Here is a 26,790-nt window from a genome sequence, read left to right on the forward strand (position 1 = left end):
ACTGTCAACGAAAGGAAGGTGATGCGAGTGACCACAGGCTTGTTTGACTGGTGAGAGAGTCTAACAGAACTGTAGGAAAATTTTTAACTGGCAGATTTCGAAGCAATACGTCGTTCATCTCTCATGAAAGTGCTCGGAAAGCTCCAAGACTCGTATTTCAGCATAGAGACCACTAATGTTCTTCAGCTCCCTTCGTATCCATCCTGTAGAGATCGTGCAGATAAAATTATGAATGTAATAGCTCGCACAGAGGTGCAGGGTTGCACCCCTCTACCATCCTCCACACCTACAAATCCTTAATCCGTCACATCCTCCATTATGCCAGTCCCACCTGGATATCCGCCTCCCCCCCCCCCCCCCAAATTCTATAAGTCCCTCCAGATCCTCGAGCACCATGCACTCTGCCTTGCCTTCCGTATACACCTCCTGTCCCTCATGCGGATCCTCTATGACCTCATTCCTATCCCCAATCTGCACCTATTCCTCGAACATATCCAAATACTCTACACCTCCTGCCGCCTTGATCCCCCTCACCCCATGGTTGCTCCTCTCCTCTTCGACTCCAGCCCTCTGCCACGCCTTCACTATTGTGTGCCCCCTACCCTCCATCTCTACACCCTTCATCTCCTTTCCCAAGGTGGCTTCCGTCAACTCCCCGTCCCGGATGATGCCCTCTCTCCCTCCATTTATCCCTCCTATCAACTCTGATCCTCACCCCCCCCCTCCTTTCCTCTGTCCTTTCCCCGGGCTCCCTCTTCCCCCCTTTCCATCCTATTTTCTCTCTGCCTATCCTCTCTCTGCCTCCCTTCTGCCCCCCCCCCCCCCCGAGTCCTCTCATATTCCCCTCCTCTGCCTTTTCCCACTCCCTGTCGTGTCTTCCCAGCCCCCCTCCGCCCTCTTATGGGTCCTCATCCTCCATTGGCTCCTTTCCTCCCTCCCCCTACCTCATTTTTCCTGTCCTTCCCCCCCCCCCTTTTCTTTCCCATCATCTGTCCAGGTTACACCCGTCTGCCCTCATACCACATACGTCATATTTGGCCGGTCGCAGTGGCCGAGCGGTTCTAGGCGCTACAGTCTGGAGCCGCGCGACCGCTACGGTCGCAGGTTCAAATCCTGCCTCGAGCATGGATGTGTGGGATGTCCTTAGGTTAGTTAGGTTTAAGTAGCTCTATGTTCTAAGGGACTGATAACCTCAGCAGTTAAGTCCCATAGTGCTCAGAGCCATATGTCATATTTGTGCCAACTTTTTAGTGTAATGTTCAAGTGACTGTTCAGTGTTGTTCGTCTTTCCAAAGTGTTGTGAACAGAAATCATGCTGTCGCTGGGTGTAAATTTTATATCTCTTGCGAACAGAAACCAGACTGTCGCCGTGTTTTTTAATTGTCTGTCTATTATTTTACCTGTCTGCTTCATACGTATTTTATTAGCATCATCAGCCCTATGTTTCATATTTTAAGTTCCACGATTTTCCGCCATTTTACCATTTAAGTCGCCGATTTTATCGCCTGCTTTTATTATTTATTATCTTCATCTTTTTCAAACAAATTCTGTAGGCTGAAGAGCGGCATACTAAGCTGCTGCCAACCCGCCCCCTTCGGGGGGAATCGAAACTCAATAAAGAAAAAAAAACAGAGGCACAGAAGCATTCATTTTTTCCCACACTCCACCCGCGAATGGAAGACTTTAACATACGGTTCAGTAAAACGTATCCTCTATCTTGCAATTTACGGCGAGTTGCAGGCTGTAAACGAGGAAGTGGATGTATAGTTTACGTAGGTAGTTCCTGTGAGTTAGTATGGGTAGAGGCAATTCTTGGCAACCGGAATAAAATATTAATTGGATCCTGTTACCGACCTCCCAACTCAGATGACACAATCGTTGATACGTTCAAAGAAAACTTGAGTCTAATTTCAAACACGCACCTGGCTCAAACAATTATAGTTGGTGGTGACGTCAATTTACCCTAGATATTTTGGCGAAAATACATGTTTAAATCCGGAGGTACGTATGAAACATCATCTGAAATTGTGCTAAACGCATTCTCTGAAAATTATTTCGAGCAGTTAGTTCACGAGCCCAGACGAATACTAAACGGCTGCGAAAACAAACTTGATCTCTTACCAACAAAAAATCCTGAGTTAATAACGAGCATAAAATGAATACAGGGATTAGTGAACACGGGGTTATCGTAGCGAGACTGAATATTGTAAATCCCAAATCCTCCAAAAATAAACGAAAAATATATCTATTCATAAAAGCAGATAGAAATTCGCTTGACGCCTACCTGAGAGACAATCTCCACTCCTTCTACATTAATAATGTACCGTTAAGTGTTGGCCAGATGTGGCTTACAATCAAAGAAATAGTATCGACAGCAAATTGAGATATTCACACCAAATAAATTAACAAACGACGGAATTGAGCCCCCTTGGTACGTAAAACGGGTCAGGACACTGTAGCAGAAAGACTGAAAAAAGCATGCCAATTTCCAACGAATGCAATATCTCCAATATTGGAGATCTCTTACAAAGGCTCGAAATTTAGCGCGGGCTTCAGTGCGACGTGCTTATAACAGTTTCCACAACGAAACTTTGTCTAAAAAAAAAAATGGCTCTGCACACTATTGGACTTAACATCTGAGGTCATCAGTCCCCTAGAACTTAGAACTATTTAAACCTAACTAATCTAAGGACATCACACACATCCATGCCCGAGGTAGGATTCGAACCCGCGATCGCAGCGGTCGTGCGGTTCCAGACTGAAGCGCCTAGAACCGCTTGGCCACAACGGCCGGCCTTTGTCTCGAAACCTGGCAGAAAATCAAAAGACATTCTGGTCGTCTGTAAAGTACGCTAGCGGCAAGACAAAGTCAGTGCCTTCTCTGTGCTATAGCAATGGAAATACAGTCGACGACAGTGCTGCTAAAGCACAGTTACTAAACACAGCCTTCCCATACTCCTTCGCCAAAGACGACGAAGTAAATATTCCAAAATTAGAATCAAGAATAGTTACCAACCTAAAAGTAGATATCCTTGGAGTAATGAAGCAGCTTGAATGACTTAATAAAAGCAAGTCTTCCCGCCCAGGCTGTATGCCAATTAGGTTCCTTTCAGAGTATACTGATGCAATAGCTCCATACTTCACAAACTTGTAGAACTACTCGATCGATGAAAGATCCGTACCCAAAGACTGGGAAGTTACACAGGTCACAGTAATATCCAAGAAAGGCAGTAGGAGTAATCCACAAAATTACCGGCCCATATCATTAACGTCGATATGCAGCAGGATTTCGGAACATATATTGTGTTCGAACATTGTAAGTTACCTCGAAGATAACAGTCTACTGACACACAGTCAACATGAATTTAGAAAACATCGTTTCCGTGAAACACAACTAATTCTTTACTCACTTGAAGTACTGAGTGCTATCGGCAAGGGATTTCAAATTGAGCCCGTATATCTAGATTTCCAGGACGTTTTTGACACTGTAACTCGTAAGCGGCTTGTAGTCAAATTGTGTGCTTACGGAATATCGTCTCAGTTATGTGACAGGATTCGTGATTTCCTGTTAGAAAATTCGCAGTTCGTTGTAACTGATGCAGAATCATTGTGTAAAACAAAAGTGATCTCTGGCGTTCCCCAAGGTAGTATTATAGGCCCTCTTCTATTCCTTATCTATATAAACGATTTAGGAGACAGTTAGAACAGCCGTCCTAGGTTGTTTGCAGATGATGCTGTCGTTTATCATCTTGCAAAGTCATCAGAAGATCAAAACAAATTGCAAAACGATTTAGAGAAGACGTCGGTATGGTGCGAAAATTGGCAATTGACCCTAATTAATGAAATATTTGAACTCCCTTCCTCCCAAATGCGAGACCAAATCGTCACCTGTGTTATGTTTTTGTCACCATATCACCTCGCAAAGATTAGGTATCTGCAACTCCGTCCTCATAAGGCTTGGGACCTGCGCTTTTCTTATGATAATAATTCGTCACCGCTCAACATTCAAAGGCAAAGTGTACTAGAACACTTATACAGGTCGTGTAAAACATGTCATTCAGATTCACCCAATAATTTGTTCTTAGACAATATCTTAAAAATGGGTTAAGTGTCGGAATACTTTCTGTCGCCGACCGAAGTGGCCGAGCGGTTCTAGGTTCTACAGTCTGGAACCGCGCGACCGCTACGGTCGCAGGTTCGAATCCTGCCTCTGGCATAGATGTGTGTGATGTCCTTAGGTTAGTTAGGTTTAATAGTTCTAAGTTCTAGGGGCCTGATGACCTCAGAAGCTAAGTCCCATAGTGCTCAGAGCCATTTGAACCAACTGTCTGTTACTCTGTGAATGTTTTTTACACTCGCTGTGCTTCTTACCGATGGCGAGTGACCTATCTCCGTGAACGAAGTCGCAACCGACACAGAAGCAGCCCGTTTAATAAGAGTTAATACTTGAACGAGACACCATCCACCATGTACCGCGCAAAAGCTTGCGGGCTATGAAAGTGGATGTGATATCCTAGTGGATCTGAAATGACAATATGCAAATTGTTATTACTTTTGTTCCATGAAATTACTTTAAAACTATATAACAAGCGTGGTAATAGTAAGAGATATCGTTCCTTGGAATTACGTTCCGAATTTCTAGAACTGCCTTTGTTATATTTTTCGTGTGTGTATTATTGCTCGTGTTACTTAGCAAGCACGCTGTTGCATCAGTAATTTCAACCCAGAGTGGCAGTTGCACAAACAACCGCCGACAGCGCACTTCTCGTCCTCACTGTACAGTCGCTGTGTCAGACAGCAAGCAAACTCCCTTGCGTCATTAGCTGTGAGGTCTTCGGCGCGTTTGGCTGGCGACATTTTCCTCTACCGCACTTGACAGTCGGAGCGAAATGCAACAGTAACAGTCTCGAAGCCACATTATGGAAAAGTGTTGTGTTTCTAGACGACCTCTAAATTTTGAAAAAAGATTTCTCGGATTACGTAAGAGTTCTCTCTCTCGTACTAAGGAGAAGTTGTCCAGAAATGTATGATGGGTAGTGAATTAGAAACGTTCCCGATCTTCGATTTTTTGAAGAGTAAATCCTGGAATAGACATCGCAATGACAGTCCTGACTTTGGAAGACGCCAACTGGAAGCATTCAGACGACGACTTAGCTCTGGGGCTCTGACGAAAATTGACTACTGTGTGTGTCCACATGGCGGGCTATACATTCCTACACTTCTCGAGCTGCACAAGCAAGGTGGGTCCGACTTCGTTAATATATAGATAATTTCAAACATAAAATCGCGCGTCCAGGCTCCTAACAAAGTCGTAATTGCAAGTCTTACATGAGAATGGAGCAAAAGCAAAGTTCCGTGCATCTCCCCCCTCCCCTATTGACTATGTACGATACCGTTGTTCAACTCCTGAGGCTTGTTTTCTATTTCACTGAGAACTTTGGTAATTTTTGCACGTTTAGTATTTTAGCTCTAGAGCAGCGTGTTTGTGTTAGGTGATGGGAATGATATGCGTTTCTCGTAGACATCTTTATTGCTAGTCACAATATTTACTAACTTATCTTTTATTGATAGGTGTACTCCCTATGGAGTCAGGACGGTGTTACACAAGACCATTAAAATAATTATAAAAACATGAATACGTAGTGGCAGTTCGTAACAAGCTATCGGGGAAAAGTACGTATTGTTTTAGGTAGGGTTGGGGAAGTTAAGTATACCGGTAGTGTAAATACGATGAGTTTGCCATAAAGTGATCTTGCGATAATGCTCTAGTTGTTTGGTGTCCTCCAGAAAAAGATGAACTATTAGATATTTGTGGACCGACAGACATCGCAGTGACAGAATACGTTCCTAAGGCTTTTAATTTTCAGATTTCTACTTTTCTGTTTTGTTTTCATACTTTTTACTGGATGGTTCTTTTTAGGTGGCAGCTGACTATTCCTTCCTTAGGCCAATACAGCCTGATTTAGTACCAATACTGAATTCGGCGTTGAATCCAAAAACATTGGATTCATTCCTCCGTGAAAGTGTAGTTAACCTGTTGCAACTGTATGGGTTCCGCTGGCTGCGTCAGCTTCATAAAGTCCTTTACTGTGTGTGTGTGTGTGTGTGTGTGTGTGTGTGTGTGTGTGTGACTTCGTAATATGAAATACGTTAATAGTCGTTTTGGCTACGTTCTAATAGCCCTCCCCAGCGAGTATACGCCCTGAGGAAGGCCGCACAGAATGGTCAAAACGTTATTTTTTATAATGAAGTGCCATTACGTACAAAATTATACTGATGAAATGAACAGATAACTTTCTCGAAGAACAGCACTGTGACACAGGTCTGCAGGAATGTAATTTATATATTTGTTTCCAAGCTCTCATTTCTAATTTAATATCTTCTTCAGCTCAGGTTTTTCGTCTTTATATACTTACGCAAGTGTATATCACTTTTTGTACTCGTGACAGCAATGGCTATAGAGTTTCTACAAATTGTTTAGTAAATGGATAGTACACGCATAGCACATTTAAGGGCATTGTCTGTTCGTAATAGCCTACTTCCTCACACTGAATTCAGTAGTACGAAATCTAGCGCCAAATCAACCTGTCAATAAAACGGCGAAGCCAGATGCCGAACATACTGATAGCGTTGGGCGTAGCTTTATGTGTATCGTAAATAAGATAAGCAGACGATAAACGTATGTTTTGCAGTTCGAGAGCGCCGACGGAGCCGTTCAAATTCCACTACAGGAAGGAGCAGGACGCCTTCCAGCGTATCCAGTGGTCGCACCACCCCATCCCCAGGTCCCAGGTTGGTTGAAACCAAAGTTGGAAATTATTACAGTCGTACTGAACTAAGTGTGCACATCTCTACTGTAGCAAAAATGACCATTATACATGTCCATAACTATCCTAATGGTTCTGTCCCATTAATGCAAAATGCCGTTAGGTCTAGACCAACAAAGATTCTTCAAAATTTTGACACTGCCAGTGGGTTTTTATGTCTTAAGATATCTAAAACTACAAATTACTTGCTCAGCAATAAAAACTTTTAAAACACTTACTAAATGCGCAAACATAAGTTATCATTTATCCAGAGCCAGATCAAGAATGTTTTTCCACACAGGCAACTTATTAATATTAATTATAAACAGACTGTGTACACACATTGCACCTGGGACCCCCTGGCACCAATTTTAACATGGCGCCACAATAAGCCTTCACTAAGTGTACTATGTCTTGTACAGACATCACATAGTTGTGTAACCTCTGGTACCTCTACAAGCTTGACGCCCCCAACAGCGACTTGTCACCTGGCCCTGCATTTATCAGCCACCTGATATCCAATGCTGGATGAAGCCTGCCTCCCAACTTCTCTCATGATAATCAGCCTTATTCATTCAAGTTGCTCCTTCATATTTTCTCATGTAATCTACTCATCTTGCATTAAGTTGTCACCATGGTCTTCTTGTATCTCATGAAATCCAGCAAAGAATAACTTTGTCCATGTAATCTTATTTATAATGAGTCCCACTCCTCTTCATTTTATTTTTGATAGTCATAATCAAATCTTCTGCAGCAGTCTTTATCCTATCATTTGTTCTCCTTTCTTCCTTGGTAATTTCCATTGTGCATTTCATCATTTGTCACTTATCTACCCCTACTTTTTGAATGGATTTCACACTCATAGTGCATTTCCCACTGTCATAAACTGTCATAATGGTGATACACTCCCCCCCCCCCCCCCCCCCACTCTCTCTCTCTCTCTCTCTCTCTCTCTCTCTCTCTCTCTCTCTCTCTCTTTCTCTCTCTCTCTCTCTGACAATTGGGAGCATCATTCTGAGAACTGTTATATTTGCCAGAAAAGTTCAAGGACATTCTGTTTACACTTCTGTTTGTTTCTTTTGCAGACATTGCCTTCAACTGTCCCAAATACAAAATCCAGCCTGGTTGTATGGTGTCATTGTTGCAGTTTTGTAGTTTGTACTTTGTGTGTTAATTGTGCGTTATAACAATATTATGGCAGTTTTTAGATCTATTTGCAGACATTCAGTAATCATTTCTTCCTTTCATTGTGTAAGTTCATCCACACAAGGATCAAGAGCACTAAATTATTGGGAGGGTGGTGGGGGGAGAGGAGGGGCAGACAATTCAGTAGATATGGTATACATCACAAGGTGGCCTACAGTATAGATTCTGTATTTACTCATTGTTGTCAATGGAAGCAATGGCTCAGCTTCTCACATATTGTTAATGACAATGCAAATCATTGAATTAGCTATTACAATGAAATTGTGGAATATTTTGAAATGCCAATAGTCTTAAGTTCTTTCCAGATATAAAACCTTCATTCATGCCAAATTTTGGCTCAGTCATTTGAGTGAAACAGTAACTAAGATCTCTAAATATTTATCACCAATTTAAGAAATTGAAAATGATCTGCCAGAAAACACAATGTATTTCGTAGTTTTAAGTACAGACCTAGGCTTTTAAAACATGGAAAATATTGGAAACTTATTACTTTGCCAGAATACCTTCCAAAACTTCACACTACACTGCATAATTCTCTTCTACTGAGTAATGCAGGCAAATCACCAATGTATCAACTGCTAGTTTATTATAAACCTTTTTGTGCTGAAGAACCAAGAAGGAACATGTATAGAACATAATAGGCTATATGCTATATTTAGATCAGTTTAAAAAATGAATTGATAAATTCCTATAAACTAAGTTTTCTACTACATTGTAGTGAAATTGAATACATGGTATAATAAATATTTACTTACCATCATTCCTTTGCCTTTTAAAAAGACAATATTCAAGAACTGGCTTGAACTCTCTTCACAGTAATTTCTCTTGGCATATGCACTGACTATAACTTTATTACTATACTGACACAGGACTGTCAGTGATTGTCACGTGGCATTCGATTGTTAGACATCCAAGCAGATTTGTGCTTATCTACCCCTCTCCATCACTCATAATTGCCACATAATTATTAAAACTTGAACTATTTTCTTTAGTTAATAATCTAAGGGGATTTGATTTACTACAGCATTAGTAAATCCTGCAAACCCTTAAGTCTTACTGCATAAGAGCTTTTAGTATGTGCAAGCTTAACCATAAGCTTGGATATATTCAATCAACGGTATCTTTTTCAACAAATACTCGCCGGCCGGAGTGGCCGAGCGGTTAAAGGCGCTACAGTCTGGAACCGCACGACCACTACGGTCACAGGTTCGAATCCTGCCTCAGGCATGGATGTGTGTGACGTCCTTAGGTTAGTTAGGTTTAATTAGTTCTAAGTTCTAGGGGACTTATGACCACAGCAGATGAGTCCCATAGTGCTCAGAGCCATTTTTGAACAAATACTCAAAAGGTTGAAAGTGCTTCACACATGCTGCCCCCCTTTGCAGTGATGCCCATGGTCTATATCACAGGTAAAAAAGACATTGACACTAGGGAACCAAAGACAGTTCAAATATGTTGCAGGAACAAGTATTCTTTCTTCATTTTTCAGGTTAAATCTACAGCAGCTAGCAATAGTTTTTGTGATACGAGATCTCCTTGTCCTACACTTAAAGTTCTGACTTTCCCAGTGTCTTGATCAAGACTAATGACAGTTGTAACATTGGTATATTAATGTAAGTTGAACTGAAGCCTTACTTCTTAAATGCTGTTACCAAAAGTTTTGTTGAAATAGTCAACTGCTTTTTGAATAAAAATCTCTTAGTGTACATGCCGCGTCAATTCAGGATAAAACTCCAAGCTTTCGACCACTACCTCATGGTCGTCATCAGGGCTAAAACTGACAGTATGTTAGCATTTACACTGAGAGATTTTTATTCTAGTCAACTGCTTCACCAAAATCTATTAATTTCAGAGTAATTGTTATTTTAAACTCAATGATTTCCTCTGAAATTGCATTCACACCTGCTTGTGTGTGTGGAATTGCACCAACAGTCTTCCACAATAAATAAATGTAGCAAAACTAGATGAACTGTTTTATAGATACATAAAGGTTATTGCTGTGACAGCTACCTTAAAGGATACTTTTTCAACAATCTCTGTAAACTAAAGTACTTCCATAGGGTGAAACAGTTTATTTATGTAACTATAATGAAGTACTGTAGTGTACAGAGCTACTACAGTTTAATATAAAAAAAATTGACATTACTTACTGGTATGTGTGAGGTGGGGGGAGTGGGGCAGATTAGTGTCAGACTGAAATTCTGAAGTTTAGGGTTCAATCCTTGGTTGTTTGTGTGATTGTAGATTTGCCTTGTTCAGGAATGTGTTATAAAATTGGAACACATGGCACTAAAATAACTACCAACTCTGTCACCCGCCATGGCTTCACCATACTGACATATTGCATACTAGTGTCACATAGTCTGTACATGATGTAAGAGAAATAAAAAGGAAACGACTATGAGGACAGAAACCAGATAATTTTGATTACTATAAAGATCTATATGCTGAAATGTCAGACATCACAGCACCAAACATTTGTACTAGAATATACTGATTTCATTGAAACTTGACTGTGATTGCTGATTTGATATTTACCAAGCCTTATTTTACTTATTTTCCCAAAACTTCTAGAAAATTTGTAATCTGAGGACAGTATAATAATAAACACTCAACTGTGATGCATATTTTGTTTCCTGTAGCTTGACTTTTTGTTTTGGAAAATATCAGAAAAGACAATAGTGACAAATGAATAAATGTAAGAAAAATATAATTTGGTGTATTGTTTCATGATTGCCAAGACACATTATGCATTGTCATTAATCAGAGATTAGAGTGAATGATAGGGCCTAGTCAGAGTGTAGTTATAGCTTAGTATTACAGAGGAGAAAATTTCTACAGTAGACAAATGTCCCAAAAGTAGTACTGAAGGCTAAATGTAATATTGGACTTCTCATTAGGATGTGACCGAAGAATGAAGTGACAGATATTAAGAAAGCATGTCACTGTGCAGGGCATGAAGAAAGGAGAACTGTTATTGATAGTAGAAACTCTTTGTTTTTGTAACAGTAAATATGGCACTACTTGAAGCTGTTTAATGAATGAATAGTCAAGCCTGTGTAAAAAAAAAAAGTGCAAAGTGATAAATCATTGCTGGCAGAACTACTCCAGTATCCAGTTTCCCATCATTCTGATCAATGATTATATGGAAGATTGTTGAGGCAGGTAATCACTTACACTAAAGTTGTTAGCACCTCACATGAGTGAGAAATATTGCAGCAAAAAGGAAGGACGGGTGATAGACTTGATGAATGTGGTAGGAGATGAAATGAAGCCATTGTAAGAAAAATTGGCAAAAACCATCTATGTAAGACAGGTCTAACATTCAGATCAATGTTTTAGTAACTAATAAATGCAACAACTCACCAAACAGTATAGTTTTTGAGATGTCAAAAAAAACATATAACAAGACTGAAAACTTTGCTAGCTTGTAGGTGAGGCCTACATCTTCAACAATCACTGTACTAAGAGTTCAGTTATCTTGGGATGAAAAGATCTGGTTTCCTGAGGAACCACTTAATGAAGATACAGCTAAAAATTTACTAATTCCATGAAAACATTGCACTTTAAATATAGTACAAACTTAGAAAGTGTTTCCTCTAAATGTTGACACTTTCTTTCAGCTTCCTCTCACCACTTAATGGAAGAACCATGTCTGATGATTCCCTTTCCCAGACTAGGATCAACAGTCCACCAAGATTGATGAGTCGGGTCCCACGAAAGTAAGTATTAATTTCTTATCTGTTACGAATATTGAACCTGAGCTGTTTAAAATAGTGGATGGTTTGTACTGAAACTGTGACCTATTAGCTAGTTTCTGAGTTGATGCAGGCTCATTGTCAGGTTGTGATTGTTTTATTCGCACTTTACACTATATACCAAGTTGTTGGGATCTTTAAGCTAGTGAAAATAGGTTGGAATTCTACAGAAAAATCAACTATTTCCATCAGTCCCAAGATACCAACAACTAGCTGCATTTGATACAAACTACAAAGTGCTAATAGAGACCAACCATGGCTGAGGTATTCTCTTTAATTACCAAGCAAAATGTCCTAGGTCTTAGATTCAGTCCAATCACTGCCTAGATTCTGAATAAAAATATTATAATGGTAGACAAAAAATGAGATGTCTTCATTACGCAAATGGAATTGTCAAACAGGACAGAGGAGTGGACACAGGGTGGGGGTAATGTTTTTAGATCCTCCTACAATGAATTTCACAGCAAGAAGTGCAGTTGATGAGGAATGGAGATACCTAAAAGGGTACTCGTATAAACTGGATAGAGAAAGAAACCCCATACAGCAGAGGAAATACTTTGATAGACATGATATTTTAAAAAATTCTGGGAAAGAAAGGAATATGTCTTTTAGGACTGAACTTAATTGTAAGCGCAAGATAGTTAAATTGAATTGGCTGATGGAAAATTGTAGAGAAACTGAAAGAGAAGTGGCTGTCAGAAATACAGATTCAGCATAATGGGAAGAGATTGTCAGTGAAATCAAAAGCAAGGGAATCAATGTTAGAGTGCAAATGAAATGTATTCAAATACAGAGGAGAGCATGGAGAGGCAGGAGTAGCACACTAAGGGCCTCCAGCAGGGTGAGGAACTGTCTATTGATGTGACAGAAAGTGAAGTGTGTATCAATTTGGAAAATGTAGTATGGGATCTGGTATTAGTCAGTTTCATAGAACTTTGGATCACTTGCTTTCAAACAAGTGAGGAGAAAAAGAAAATGTTCCTGCAGCACCCAAATGACTACTTTCACTCATAGAATCTGAGATTAGATTAGACTTAGTTTTCATTCTACAGACCCAAAAATGAGATGATTCTTGAAGTTGTGGAACAAGTCAGAAAATATAACATAAACATAAAACATTTGGATATAATACTCACTTAGCTGATTGTTTTTGGGAGATTGTCAAAATATGTGAGTACATTACAGTAAACTGGAACTCCTAATATTTACCAGATACATACCATCGAACTTTCAGAAGACTATTTTCTGTCTAATCCAGAAGATAACAAATGCAGATAAGTTAGAACATTCTGAAATCAGCTTAAGAGATCACACATCAGAGATACAGATACAAATGATATGCAGCAAAATGAAAAAGAAGATATATGGTGTGCTCGGTTACAATAAGTTTGATTGTAGGAAAGGTAAATGCACTAGAGACAGTTTTGACATTGCACTTGGTAACGGAAACAAGATTTATGAAAAATCCGGACACTTCCATAAAATCTGCCAACCTTGCTAAAGTGTTTGGAAACGTACAGTGGTGCAATGTTTTTGAAATCCAAAAGTATAGACAGATATGGGCAGTATACAATATGTGAAAGAACAGGGGCAGCAGAAATGAGGTTAGTGGAGGCCATGTTGTAGTTAAAATGAATTAATTCTGCTACCTTGGCCGCAAAATAACATGGCAGATGAAGCAAGAATGATACAAGCAGCACACTAGCACAGAGAAATAAGGCATTTCTTGCTAAAAGAAGTCCTTAATTTGAGGAACAAACATTCTGAAAATGTACATCTGGAGCACAGTATTGTGTAAAAATGGGCTGTAGACTTTGGGGAAAATTGGAAATGATGTGCTGCACAAATGATGTGGTACACAGCTCCTGTGCCCTGTGGGGTGAACCAAGTGGCCTTCTCTTCCATAGAGCTGCTGTTACTGATTCGAATGTAGTGACATCATGACAAACCATCTTTGCCCGTGTCAAGCTTAGTGTGTCCATGTTAATTCAAAGCATTGTAATCCTCGTTCATGACGTTTTTGGATTCTTCATATCTCTCTCCTTCTGCTCAATGGACAAGTTGGTGGTCTTGCCCCCAACTGTCATGTTCGAAAAGACTGCAAGCACAGAGGACGTGTATGGGATCTGCCACAAGATAGGATTTCTGCAACTGTTTGTAGTGGTCAGCAAGCCATGGACTGGTCATTTGGAAGGCCCAGTGGTTTTCCCTGGACTCAGAGGCTGTACCAGCTGCCCAACAAGTGTTACCCCAACATATTCTGCTGTCGTCGGTAGTGGGTGGGTGACCAGTTGAGTTTCACATTCACAGGGGAGTGGCACCCAGCCTAATCAACTTACATACTACCTCCTGGGCTTCACTGAATTGTTATGGGCACTCCATCAAGTTGTCTTACAGTAAACAGTGTATTCCTTTGGTGGGGCAGTTCTCCATCTTTGCACGTTACAAGGATGTGCAATGGCAGTTACATTGTTAGTGATAAATTCACCATTGGCTCACAATATTTTTAGGTTAGATGCTTTTCCTGTTTGTGGCATCTATACAGCTCATAAAGTACATTCAGTGTCTGTCTGGTCCCCTTCCAATATTTGGACTCTTTTACTATGGCTGTACAACCATACAGGCTTTGGTCAGGCAGGCAGTTTTGAGGCACCCATCTCCATTAAGCTGTCTGCAATACCTAAATTTTGCTGTCTCTCATCCCATTCCCTTCACCTTGTGTGATAAGGTAGAGTTGCGGCATTAACAAGACCGCAGAACTTTTTCACTTATTTCTGTCAGTGGGCCCCCCCTTTGGTGGTCATCCAGAAGCACAGACAGCACTGTGCGCCTTTACAGCAATTTTAAACAGATGATCTGTGTGCAGTGTGTTGCAGACAGGTATCCCATTCAGTGACCAGTCTTGTTGAAGTTGTAAGGGGTCCAGTATTTCTCATGCAGTCACTTCTTGATGTTTTAGTGCTTAATCACCTCCCTTTTGGGATCTTGTCCCTGCCTGGAATTTATCAACAATATCAACAGCATTTGATTGAGGACATTCCTCATGGCATGAACTGCCTCACTGACATCTGGGTCATGGGCTCCATGTGAGAGTAGTATTTGTAGAATCAGCAGGCAGTTTTCCAGTGCCTGCTGGAGAAAGGCTTTCATCACAAATCAGAAAAGTGTAAATTCTCCCTCCCCCCCCCCTCCCCCAAGTGTGCACTTTCTGCCCATAGGGATGAGCATATAGAAGCCATTGTCGTCCTGATGGCATACAGGAATGTGAAAGAGCTAGAGTCCATATCAGACACTTCGTATTAAGGTAAGTTCATTCCCCAGCTACATGCATCTGCCATCCTCTTAACTGGATTTGGCAAAAGTGTATCAAATTTGCCTGGTCTCCAGACTGTTGATGGGCTTTTCAGTCCTTAACCAGTATTTGTGCTCTGCTCCCTGTCTGGCTTCTTTCATGCTGGGGTAATGTTTAACTTTAGCCATCAACATGTTCCAATATGGCAGTGGTTCAGTCCCGTCACATCATGACCTGGATGGCACCAAGCAGCCCACCACTTATGCATCAAAAACACTTTCAACAGTGCAACAGCATTATTCACAGTGGAAAAGGAGGCACATGCTGTCATTTTGGGAATTAAAAATCACATTTTCTTGTACTGTGCAAAGTTCCTGTTGATCAGACAACAAGCCACTGGTTTCCTTATTCAGCCCTTATTCCAAACTGCCAGGTAGGACTGCCCACCAGCTACAGAGATGGGCATGTGCATCACACTGGGGTATGACACACATGAAGGCTATGGTCAATCATGATATTGAAAACTGTATTCAGACATAGGGCCTCAGCATAAAACCAGACTGTGCTGTCATGTCAGTTTTCCCCTCAACCATTCCTGAACACCCTTAGGACAGTGTTCACATAGACTTTATGGGCCTCTTTTTGGGAAACATGGTTGTTGCTGGTTGTTGAATGGTCAAATTCCCAGTATGTGGCAAGCAATCCTCTTCTGCATTGATGGCAACTGTTTGTGTGCTGTCAGTCAGTCTTGCAATTGAGGGCTCCTACTGGACCCTTGGATCTAATAAGTCACCAATTTGTTTCACAGAACCTTGAAGACTTTTGCATCCACAATGGTATCCAGCATTTGGCTACTGCTCCATTTCACTCAGCATCTGACTAGGAGGTGGAGCAATTTTTGCATAAGTTAGACTCAAATGAAGTAGTCTGTGTCTGCCTCATCCTGCAATGATGCCATATAAAGTTTTCTGGCTATGTACTAAGCAGTGCCAGTTAATAGTTGCAGTCCAGTGGATGATTGCATGGGTACCAACTGCAAAGTCTTCTGGATTGTTGCACCCTGAGTCACATGCCTCAAACCACAATGGGCAGCCACATTTTTCTCACAGGGCCACTGGGACCTGATCTTTCAGCTAGCAGCAGGGTTGGCTGTCAGGTGTAGTGGTGGGGAACAAAGGTACAGTTGTTTGTGGTGGATATGTCAAGAACTGCTGAGCCTTCATTCTCATCAGTTGCACACATAACCTGTTCAATCTTCGATGCTGCCATCTCCATCCTAGTAGGTGGACGGTGTTGATCATGGTGTTATGATGAGAGCCTCACAACTGTGGCAATGTGCTCACCTGCTGCTGCCCTCACTGTTCTCTCCACTGCCTTACCTTTGACTGGAGTATGGCACCCACAGGACTAGCTCCTGTGCCTCCCTTTGTGAAACACATTTAATTTGAACTGGTGCCTTCTTTTCCTTGCTTACCGGTGGTGGAGTCCTTGTCCTGCCCATGTCAGCAGATCAACTACTACATGAGCCTCCACAATCTGCCACCCTCCCAGTGGAGTAACATGCACTGATATCTACTTCACAGTAGATCCACTGCCAGGGAATCTCTCACCATCTCAAGTTTTGTGATGGTCACGGCACTAACTGGGCAATTTTCAGCCCTATGTGGCCTTTTCAGTTTGGAGAAATCTAGTATTCCTGCCAGTGGACATAAAGATGGGTGCAGGGGACTGGTGTGGAATAGTTGAGAATGCTGCCAGAACCAGTGACCCAGGTGTTTAGCAGCTGCTGCTGCTGCTGCTGCTGCTGCTAATAGAACTAGCCAGGCAGTTCTAATGTTGATTTCAGGTCTATGGATGAAGTCTTGGCCTTGTGCAGTGGGCTGATCAGTGTGCTGTATTGTGAATTGCTTGCAGTGGTCATGTTGTTTTCCTTCATACTTGTTCTCTGTGTAGTGCTTGTACTATCTACTCCCCAGCAGATTTACTCACTTGTCAAGATTCATTCCTTCTTCCAGGGTTCAACTTCCCACTTTGTAGTTGATTCACCATTGGCTAGCATAGTAAAGGTTTTAAGTGACAATTCCAAGGTGTTGCCATTCCTGGGATGATACTAAACACTTCAGTTAATAATTTTCACAGGTATTAACTCCACATGTATTTCCTCTATACCAGGTGTGGACAACATTTGGTGACCTGTGGTTATGTCTGACATACATACTTAAGCTCACGGGCTGCTTCATTATGTGACAAGACAGCAGCCCTCTTAGTGCATGAAGTCAAACTTCAATGTCTGTGATGTTAATGTTTATAGGGTAACACGCAGATATAAACTGCACCCCTTTCTTGACACAACACACCAACAATTTATGTTTAAAAACATGTTTTTGAGAGTACATTCATTTTATGTTCTTATCTTCAGAAGTTTACATTTATTTATGCATCACGAACATCGTTTCTTCACTTATGGTGCTTCCCAATAGTTGCCTTAAAAACTACTGTTGCAAAATTCTGCAATGCCTCACTCTCTCTCCTAGTTTCTTCCATGGGCTGGATTGAAAACATTGGGGGGGGGGGGGGGGGGGGGAGGGGGGGGGGGGGCGGGGCGCGTCAGATCCAGCCTGCAAATTGGCGATTGCCCACCAGTGCTCTGTGTCATGGAGGGTTGAGCTTTCAATTTCTTCGTAACAAGAATGTTCTTCTTGTTCTGTTCTACAGCATTTGCTCTGAAATAACATTTGCATGTTTTAAAAGATGAATTAAGTCACAAATGTGTTCTCGTCCTTTTAATGGGCTTTTTATACATACATACATACATACATAGTTGCACAGACTGACTGTAATGAATAACATAATGTAAAAGCATAGCTTATTTTTGTAGATTGTCATTTTGAGGTATCAGGCCTTGTGCCATAAATTGCAGTACAAAGCTCCCTAATTGTCAAAATACAGGTGAACATTACCATGGACTCACTTCTGTAATTTCAAAACTAGAAGAGCTAGAAGATATAAAAGTTTAATGCAGGAAGTAAGTGTAAATTTCATTAAATGTCAGATGATAAAATTTCATTTTGTGCCAAAATTCAGTCAATGAAAACAGTAAAATTACTGGATCACAAGATGAAAGTGAGAGGATTCACAGATTTTACCTACATAAGATCTGTCAATATTTTTAACAATAACTGTGCAACTTGAGTAATGCATTTAAAACTGGAACTTTGTGAAAACTTCCAAAATATTATGGGACTTAAGATTACATGAGTATTGGCCTTAAGATGACATATGATAAAAGGCTGAATGAAATGGAGGCAGAGTAAGTTGTAAAATGTTTAGTGAGCACAAATTCTCATATGCAGTATGAGCCTCTTCTTGTACCACTGATTAATTTTAATCTTTAACATGTGCGAAGTTCTTGTTAGTTAAACTACACAGAATACTAAAGAGTACTATATTATCTTATGCTGTAAAATCATTTGTGTAAGTTTTTAAGAAGATAATATTGTATATTACACACTGTAGTTAAGCTCTCCTCAAGCACTGCTTGTATCTCACTTTCCCTGACAAGGAGTTTAATTACACATAATGTTCTAAATTTTATCCCTGCTGCAAAAAATTCAAAAATTTAAATATGTATACTGATTTTGTGGTGTACTGGTAGGTAAAAACAGATTTTTAACATTATATCTGTTTTAGGTACACTACAGTCTGCTGGCTGGAGCCTTGCAATGTTCCTGTCCATTATTCCAGTACAGTTTTAATAACTCTGGGTTCAACCAGGAAAAGGTACACTGAAGACATCAGATTTCAGGTATGTTGTAAATTGGTCTTTTAGTCTTATTGATGCTGTTCCTTGCGGATGCCGCTACAATCAATGTACAGCCTGAAACTCCCTAGGTATTACTGATACTTGATCACTGAAAGTAGTTGTGAGCTGTTGGTAAGGAGGGGCTAGCAGGAAAGAGGAAGGTCTTTGGACAGATGACTCTGTGGGTACACAAGAAGATGAAATGGGTACAGACAGTGCAAAAAGAGATGTAGGAAGAGTTGGTGGGGGGGAGGGGGGGGGAGATGGGATGGGGAAATGGAGAGAGAGAGAGAGAGAGAGAGAGAGAGAGAGAGAGAGAGAGAGAGAGAGAGAGAGAGAGAGAGAGAGAGAGAGAGAGAGAGAGAGAGGGGGGGGGGGGTTGATAAAGGGGATAGGAGGAGAATGCCTGCATGGGGGGAGGGGAGGAAGAGTGGTGGGAAAAGGCAGTGCATGATCTGGATGGAAGAGTGGTGTGGACAAAAAAGAGAATAGGCAAAGTGAGGCAGTTGGAACATGTTAGTGGGATTTAGGTGAAGGGGACTGCAAAACCACAGGATGGAGTGAAGACACTTCATATCCAAAGAGCCTGTGTAATGTTTATGTATGAGCTGGATTGGATATTGTCAGTCAGTAAATGCTCTGGTAAGCTTACCAGTGTATTTTGACAACTATTGCTTTCAGCTGCAGATGCAGCGTCCATGGATGGCATGGCTGTAAGGAAGGGTCTTTCTGACATGAAATGGATGACAGCTGTGAAAATGGAAGTACTGTTGGTGGTTGATGTGCTTGATATAGACATGTATTTATGGAGCTGTCTGAGAGGTGGAAATAAACATATAGGAAGGGAGGGGCAAGATGATGTGAATTTGGGAATTGGTGCTGAGGTTATGGAGGAAAGAACAAAGGCTGTCCTTAGTGTGAGTCCAGATTGTGAAAACGTCCTCAATGAGTATGAACCAAACAAGAGGTTTTAGATGTTAAAATGAAATGAGCATATGGCATTGTTGGCTGGGAGGCCCCTTCTGGGGAAGTTCGGCTGCCAAGTGCAAGTCTTATTTCAGTCAACGCCACACTGGGTGACTTGTGCACCGATGATGAGGATGAAATGATAGTGAGGACAACAAAGCACCCACTCCCCGAACTGAGAAAATATACAACCCGGCCGAGAATCAAACCTGAACCCACTTGCATGGGAAGCGAGCATGTTACCACCCAGTTAAGCAGATGAACTTTTAGGTGTTGACTGGATAGGAAGGATTCTTCCATACTGCTCATAAATAAGTGGGAATAGGATGGCACCATGCAAGTACCATTGATTTGTTTAGATTTGGCCTTCAAAAGTTAAATGATCATTGATCAGGATGTGGTTGGTCAGGATGATTAGGAAAGAGGTGATGGGTTTGGCATCTGGAGAATGTTGGTGCACTGGGACATTGCATCTGCAGTGACCAACTCATCAACAATGAGTCTAGAAATAACGAGAGAGGAACTGTGGAGAACCAGCAAAGGAAGTGAGCTGTCTCTTGAGTAGAGGATGGGAGTTTATACAATAGTTTGGATATGTTGGTCAACAAAGGTTTCGGTTTGTTCTACGGGAGCACTGTATCCAGCCACAATGAGGCTACCAGTAGGGAGACTTGTGTTGTTTGTTTGTGGAGTAGGCAAAAGGTAGGAGTGTGGTTAGTTGCTGGTGTGAGGAGGGAAATGGATTCATTTGTCAGATTCTGAGATGGACCTAAAGCCTTGAGAAGCTGCTTGAAGTCATTGGAATTCTGGGATGCAATCATAGCTGAAAGGTTCGTATGCACAGGTGTCGGAAAGTTGACACACACTCAGCCACAGAGCCACTATGATTCATGACCACTGCAGTGGAGCATTTCACTGCAGGAAGGACAATAAAATCCAGATTTCCTTTCAGGTTACGGATAGTAGTATGTTCAATAGGAGTGATGTTGGACTCATCAGGGAAGGATTTAGGAAAGAAAAGTCAGGCCAGTTTAAAAGTGAGGAATTCCTGAAAGATTGCCGGTGGGTGACTGGGTGGAAGGGGAGGATGGAACTACCGTAAACAACAAAACCACATATAGAACCTTTCCTGAATTTTTTTTTTCCTTCTTTCTTCCCATCTGTAATTAAGACTTAGTGAATACTTAGCTGGTAAATTAATTACTGAATTTTGTTATGTACTAGAATAATGAATACTGCCCATCTGTACCTCATAAAATCCATGTTTTAAAAAGTGATCTTCAAATATTGTGAACAGACATTTAAAAACTGTATAACACTATAATTATTTTTTTATGTTACCACAGACACGCCTGGCCCCAAGAAGATTCAGTGAATCAGTGGAAACTCCAGTCTCTCGGTATTACATATCTACAATAGAAATACCATGCAATCCATATAATCATCTGTTTGATGGGGAGCTGTTACAAGTCCCTTCTGACTCTGAAGCTTAATTTATATAATTTTTAGTACTTTAGCTTCTGAATGAATGTTTAATCTATTTAAATGAATATTATTTACATCTCAAACATGTAAATGATAAATTCCAAATGAGCTTCAATATATAACAGAAGCATATTGTATGTGCTACTCACCAAGCTTTATACATGAAAACTGTCCTATTTTCTAGAATGTTTTAGCTTCATCCAACTTTGAAGATTGTGTGTTCAACTGTAATGCAGTGCATGTGTACAGTGTTGCCAATGCTAGCAATTTGTTTGTGAACAGTGAAAAATAATATGGAAAAAGTGTGGTGGCGATTTCTAAAATAAGGGAACAAGATCAGCTGCTCATCCAAAATGTCTGGTGTTAAGAAATAAAACAGAATGTAATGTGAAAGTATGTCAGGCAGTAAATGTCTTATAGGTGAAACTAAAAGTTACAGCTCTAAATAAAGTATGAATTTTGAATATTGAACAAATAATGAGCCTTCTGCCTTAGCAAGTAGTGAAAGTTATTTCAATATTTAAATTACAACAGTCAACACGCAAAAAAAATCATTCAAATTTGTTTTTCCAATTTTAACATTAAGAAAGCATTTCAGAGAATCTATTGTGTGACATAGTTTCCATAAGGTTATTTTGTAAAACATTCACAGACTATGAACTTTGTAAGTCACAATTCATGCATTTGGTTTGATACATAAAAATATTTTTAGGTATTCTCGCCGAGATGCATAATCACAAATTTGTATTATAGATCACCCTCACATGCATTTGAATGTATTTTCATCTTTGGCAATATTCCGTTTAATAGTGTTTAACAGTACTATTTTACACACTAAAGGGTTGTTTTGATAGTTAACTACTGACATGTAAGTCTTGTATGCTACTGATATTTGAGTAAAATTTAAAAAGGACGTTGTTCGAGAAAATGCTCAGAATCATCTTGAAATGAGTAATTTCTGTACAGAACTTAAGTTTTCACTTAACTAGCTCAAATTGCTTACCTTCTTACAAGCAATTACTGCAGTAATTTTTATTTACCTTCATTTACAGTTTCAAACTACATTTCTTTTGTTTTAAAACTTAAGACTGCCATAAAGGAATAGTTACCAGTGTAATAGATTTCATGTTTGTGCATGTTATATCAATGTGCACTCCAGTGACTGTTGTGGTATGTGAAAAAGAAAATCTGAGTTTTGTACCTGGTAAGTTAAATGCAACCAATACCTGTTGGACAGGCTGTTAGTAGTACATGTTTATTGCTAAATAAGGTTAGTAAACAATTTATACTTACAGAACTAACCTTCCCTTTAATGGGGGGGGGGGGGGGGTGGCAACACTGATTAGGTAATTATTATACAGAAATATACTTAAATCCGCAGTACTTTTTCTGTATTTCCTGTCATCTGCAAAATCTAAGTCACACTAAACCACTATTGCTTGTTCTTGTAAATTTATTTTCCTTTTTTTTCCTCATGAGTGGAATATTCCATCCCCTGTCATTGATTCTCAGGTATCTTGAAGATGTCTTCATATTATGGGTTACCGAGTGATTTGGATCACTCATTTGATATACTTTCATGGGTCACTTCATATGCCAAGTCAAACCTTGTTTTACGTGCTAAATACAACCAACTGCCTCTTTCTCCAGAGTATGAGAAGTCTGACTTTGCTACATTGATTTCTTCAACTTCTCCTTGTTGTGAAATTAGAGTGGTTACTGCTTTGGATTTTTCCACTCTGCACCTCTTCATAAGTACTTCAGTAAATCTCTTTTGATAAATTTAGAAACCTTTTGCTCTTTTGGTTTTGAGTCCAGGATAAATTGTTGGTTCATCAATTATATCCAATTTTTTCTTCAGTTTTTGCAGATGATTTTTCATTTGACAGATGTCTTCTCCAAATAGAATCAACCACTAACATGTACAGTGAGAGAGATGTTCCTCTCAGTATCTGATTTTTAAATATTGGTCGGATTTCAGTTGGGTGAGCTTTACTTTCTTAAGGAACTTGTTCAGTTTGCTATTCCATTGTGAAGGAGCTTGTTTCAATCCATACAGTGCCTTTTTATAAGGTAAACTTTCCCAGGTGCTTTGCATCCCTCTGGAGCTTCCATGAAAATTTCTTTCATTTCACTATTGAGAGGATGTTTTGACATCAGCTGTCATAATTATCAAATATTCTTGTGCAGCAAGTGCAAAAAGAAATCTCGGGTAAATATTTTGTATAACAGAAATAAAAAACTTTAAAAACCAGTTTTCCTTCATTCTGTTGTCAACCTCTTGCAATGAGCCTAGATTTATACTTTCCTTTGTTCTTTCTCTTTAAAAATAGATTTTTCCTTTAATTATTTCTTTTCTGTGAGCAATTTCTTCCTTCAGCAGAGGCCATTTTCAATTTTATTTAATTATTCTTTTCATTTAAGCCTTCAAGTTTTCCTTCTCTTCACCTTTACTGTATTTCTTGTATGTGAGCACAACATGATCATGTCTCTTTGGCAAGCCTAAAGTCTTTGTTTCTGATACTTTTTATCTTATTTCCTCCTCCTCCTTTCTCGCCTCTTTCTCGCCTCTTTCTCGCCTCTTTCTCGCCTCTTTCTCGCCTCTTTCTCGCCTCTTTCTCGCCTCTTTCTCGCCTCTTTCTCGCCTCTTTCTCGCCTCTTTCTCGCCTCTTTCTCGCCTCTTTCTCGCCTCTTTCTCGCCTCTTTCTCGCCTCTTTCTCGCTCTTTCTCGCCTCTTTCTCGCCTCTTTCTCGCCTCTTTCTCGCCTCTTTCTCGCCTCTTTCTCGCCTCTTTCTCGCCTCTTTCTCGCCTCTTTCTCGCCTCTTTCTCGCCTCTTTCTCGCCTCTTTCTCGCCTCTTTCTCGCCTCTTTCTCGCCTCTTTCTCGCCTCTTTCTCGCCTCTTTCTCGCCTCTTTCTCGCCTCTTTCTCGCCTCTTTCTCGCCTCTTTCTCGCCTCTTTCTCGCCTCTTTCTCGCCTCTTTCTCGCCTCTTTCTCGCCTCTTTCTCGCCTCTTTCTCGCCTCTTTCTCGCCTCTTCAAAATTTCAGTTTTGTACAGATTTATTCCTCCTCCTTTGGCATCTCCTTTTTTATCTTCATATTGAAGAGTAAACTCATCTCTTGCTTCAGAAAACTTTCCAGTCTGGCACATCTCAGTTTTTTGTCTGTCTTCAAACTGAAATGAACTTCATTGTGACTTAAAAATTCCTTGTGTGGTCTTCTGTTTCACCTTTTGTGTGCCAAAAATACATTTTCAAGAAAAGTGTGTAATCACAAAGACATACTGAAAACATTCTTCATTGAGACAAGGTGGTGAGCTTACCTTAGCACATACATTAGTGTGAATAATCTCAAGAGGTGTGATTCCTCTGTGTCACATAGGGTTGAATGGATTTCTTACTTGCTTTGTCTTGATACATGTTTCGCACCATCATACATTCCTGGCATTTTCTTCAGACATCCTAGTTTTTTGTGCCATTGGTGCTCACTTTTCAAAGTCATTTTTGATGTTGGTGATGTCAGCCCATTTTCTGATTTATTGCCTTCTAAAATAACATTTCCACCTTTCACTACCTTCACCTTTCTCTTGTCAAATACTGCCACTCCTCATTTCTCAGGAATATTTATTGGCAAAAAAATTTCTCAACAAGTCAAAAACGCCTGTTGTGATTCAGCTTGACCAGCAAAAATAGAATATGTGAATTTCCATCAGCAATCTTAATTTTTAAACCTTCATAGCCTTTCATATTTGACATAATTTTCCTTCCAGGTGAAGTGCTCAGTACTACCACTGCCTATAACAAACTTGGCATCTACTTTATCATTCTTCTTATCTTGTTTTTCTGTCAAAAGTACTTATGAAAAGGAAAACTGTCTTAGTGCTTTCTTCAGCTTCTCATGGGTGCTCTACTACTAGAAAAAGAGAAAGACTAGTGCAAATATTGTTTTGTGTTGTGTGTTTGAGTTCCATGTATTGGTCTGCTATAGGTAGTGGTTGCCTTTCCCTAATTTTATGTATTTTCCATCTGAGAAGCTATTGTTAAACGCTGTTAAACCCAGATACTTGCATGAGTCAGCTGATTGCAACTGTTAGTTGTTGACATTTTGGTCATACAAACCTACTTTCCTGCATTTACTGAAGAATGAAATCTTAGACTTCTGAGGATTCGAAACATGTCCTCAATTTTTCCCGATAGTACACTCTTATCAAGATATGATGAATACTTAAATTTTTTCATATAGTAATTTATTATAAATGTCATCTGCAAAAAGTCAGAGGTTACTGTTAATTTTGTCTGACACGTCATTACTAGACAATAAAAAAAACAAGGCTCCTAACAAATTTTCTGGGGCACATCTGAAGTTAGTTCTTATGTCACTGACTCTCATTCCAAGATAATATGCTCTCTTCCCCCCTCCCCCATGCATCCTCAGTCTAGTCAAAAACTTTGTTTGATACAAACTGTACTTCTGTTAATATCTGTTGCTGTGATACCAAGTCAAATGCTTTTCAGAAGTTTTGCATCCACCTGATTGCATTAAACTAATTGGAGAGAAAGCAACAATTCTGTACAACAAAGGAGTCATGCCAACAATTCATGTAGCACATGAGCAGAAGACAATAAATACAGTAGAATGTACCATGACATCCCAGCCTTGGCTGCTGTATGTCTATCCTCTTGCTATTCCTTTTCCCTCCCTTGGGCAACATGACTGGGATGTTTTTGGAAATGTGTTCTGAGTTTTCAGGGGCCAATAAGGGAACAGTCTCACCATGTCTCTTGCCCCCCCCCCCCTGCCCATCCTTCCTCTGATTTTACATGAGGCTCCTCCTCCTCCTCTTCCTCCACCCCCTGTGTGCCCCTGAAGGGCAGTGCATGCATCAGATATGTAATAGGTGACTGAGTAACATGTAATTCCAAGCCCTGAGTTGACAGGTAGGGTTTGCATGTACCCCCTGGTACAGGCCAGGCACAGGGAGGGGTGACTGCCTTAGCTGTTACCTTCCCAAATTGCTGCTTGGCCCCTGTCAGGTGTTTGTGAGGTGTGAACAATCACCTAAGGTAGGTGCGCCCCCTTCCGAAGGGGGCTCCCAGAAGGAAGGAGCACGCCCTCGGAGACGCTGGCAATTGTGGGGATTTTCTCACAATGAGCCAATCATGACAGTCAGTCTACAAAACATAAATGGAATGAGGCTAATAATTCAAAGACTCTGTCAGCTGCACAAAGGTTCCTCCTGGTTTCACATACTAAAGATGGTCAGTTCTCCAATATGGTAAATACATTTATTATTCAGAAAGGTGTTTATGCAATTGTTAGCCCTGTGAAACCCTGCTTTAATTTATGCAGTGGCACTTTGCTTTTGGAGACTACTTCTGAGCCTCAAGCACAAAAACTGCTTGTAGCTTTGCTCCTCCATGGCTATCCTGTTCACGTCGAGGCCCATCAAACACTGAATTCTTCCTGTGGTGTCACACT

The 26,790-nt window shown here is 40.4% G+C and overlaps 1 protein-coding gene across 3 annotated transcripts in view; it reads left to right on the forward strand.

Annotated features, from left to right (window-relative positions):
* Window positions 1-21,711, forward strand: part of LOC126457246 (uncharacterized) — a 188,622-nt gene extending 166,911 nt beyond the window's left edge. For 2 of the 3 annotated variants that reach the window (XM_050093410.1, XM_050093420.1), the window contains exons 2-5: window positions 6,693-6,792; window positions 11,636-11,734; window positions 18,753-18,867; window positions 21,177-21,711. In XM_050093410.1, coding sequence (XP_049949367.1) covers window positions 6,693-6,792; window positions 11,636-11,734; window positions 18,753-18,867; window positions 21,177-21,323 — 461 coding nt within the window. In that variant the 3' untranslated portion in view covers window positions 21,324-21,711. Of the gene's footprint in view, window positions 1-4,884; window positions 5,241-6,692; window positions 6,793-11,635; window positions 11,735-18,752; window positions 18,868-21,176 lie in introns of those variants that run through there. The other variant, XM_050093401.1, reaches the window with a different exon arrangement.
* The last annotated feature ends 5,079 nt before the right edge of the window (window positions 21,712-26,790 follow it).

The sequence above is a fragment of the Schistocerca serialis genome, chromosome 1 (assembly GCF_023864345.2).
Source record: "Schistocerca serialis cubense isolate TAMUIC-IGC-003099 chromosome 1, iqSchSeri2.2, whole genome shotgun sequence".
Taxonomy (NCBI): Eukaryota; Metazoa; Arthropoda; class Insecta; order Orthoptera; family Acrididae; genus Schistocerca; species Schistocerca serialis.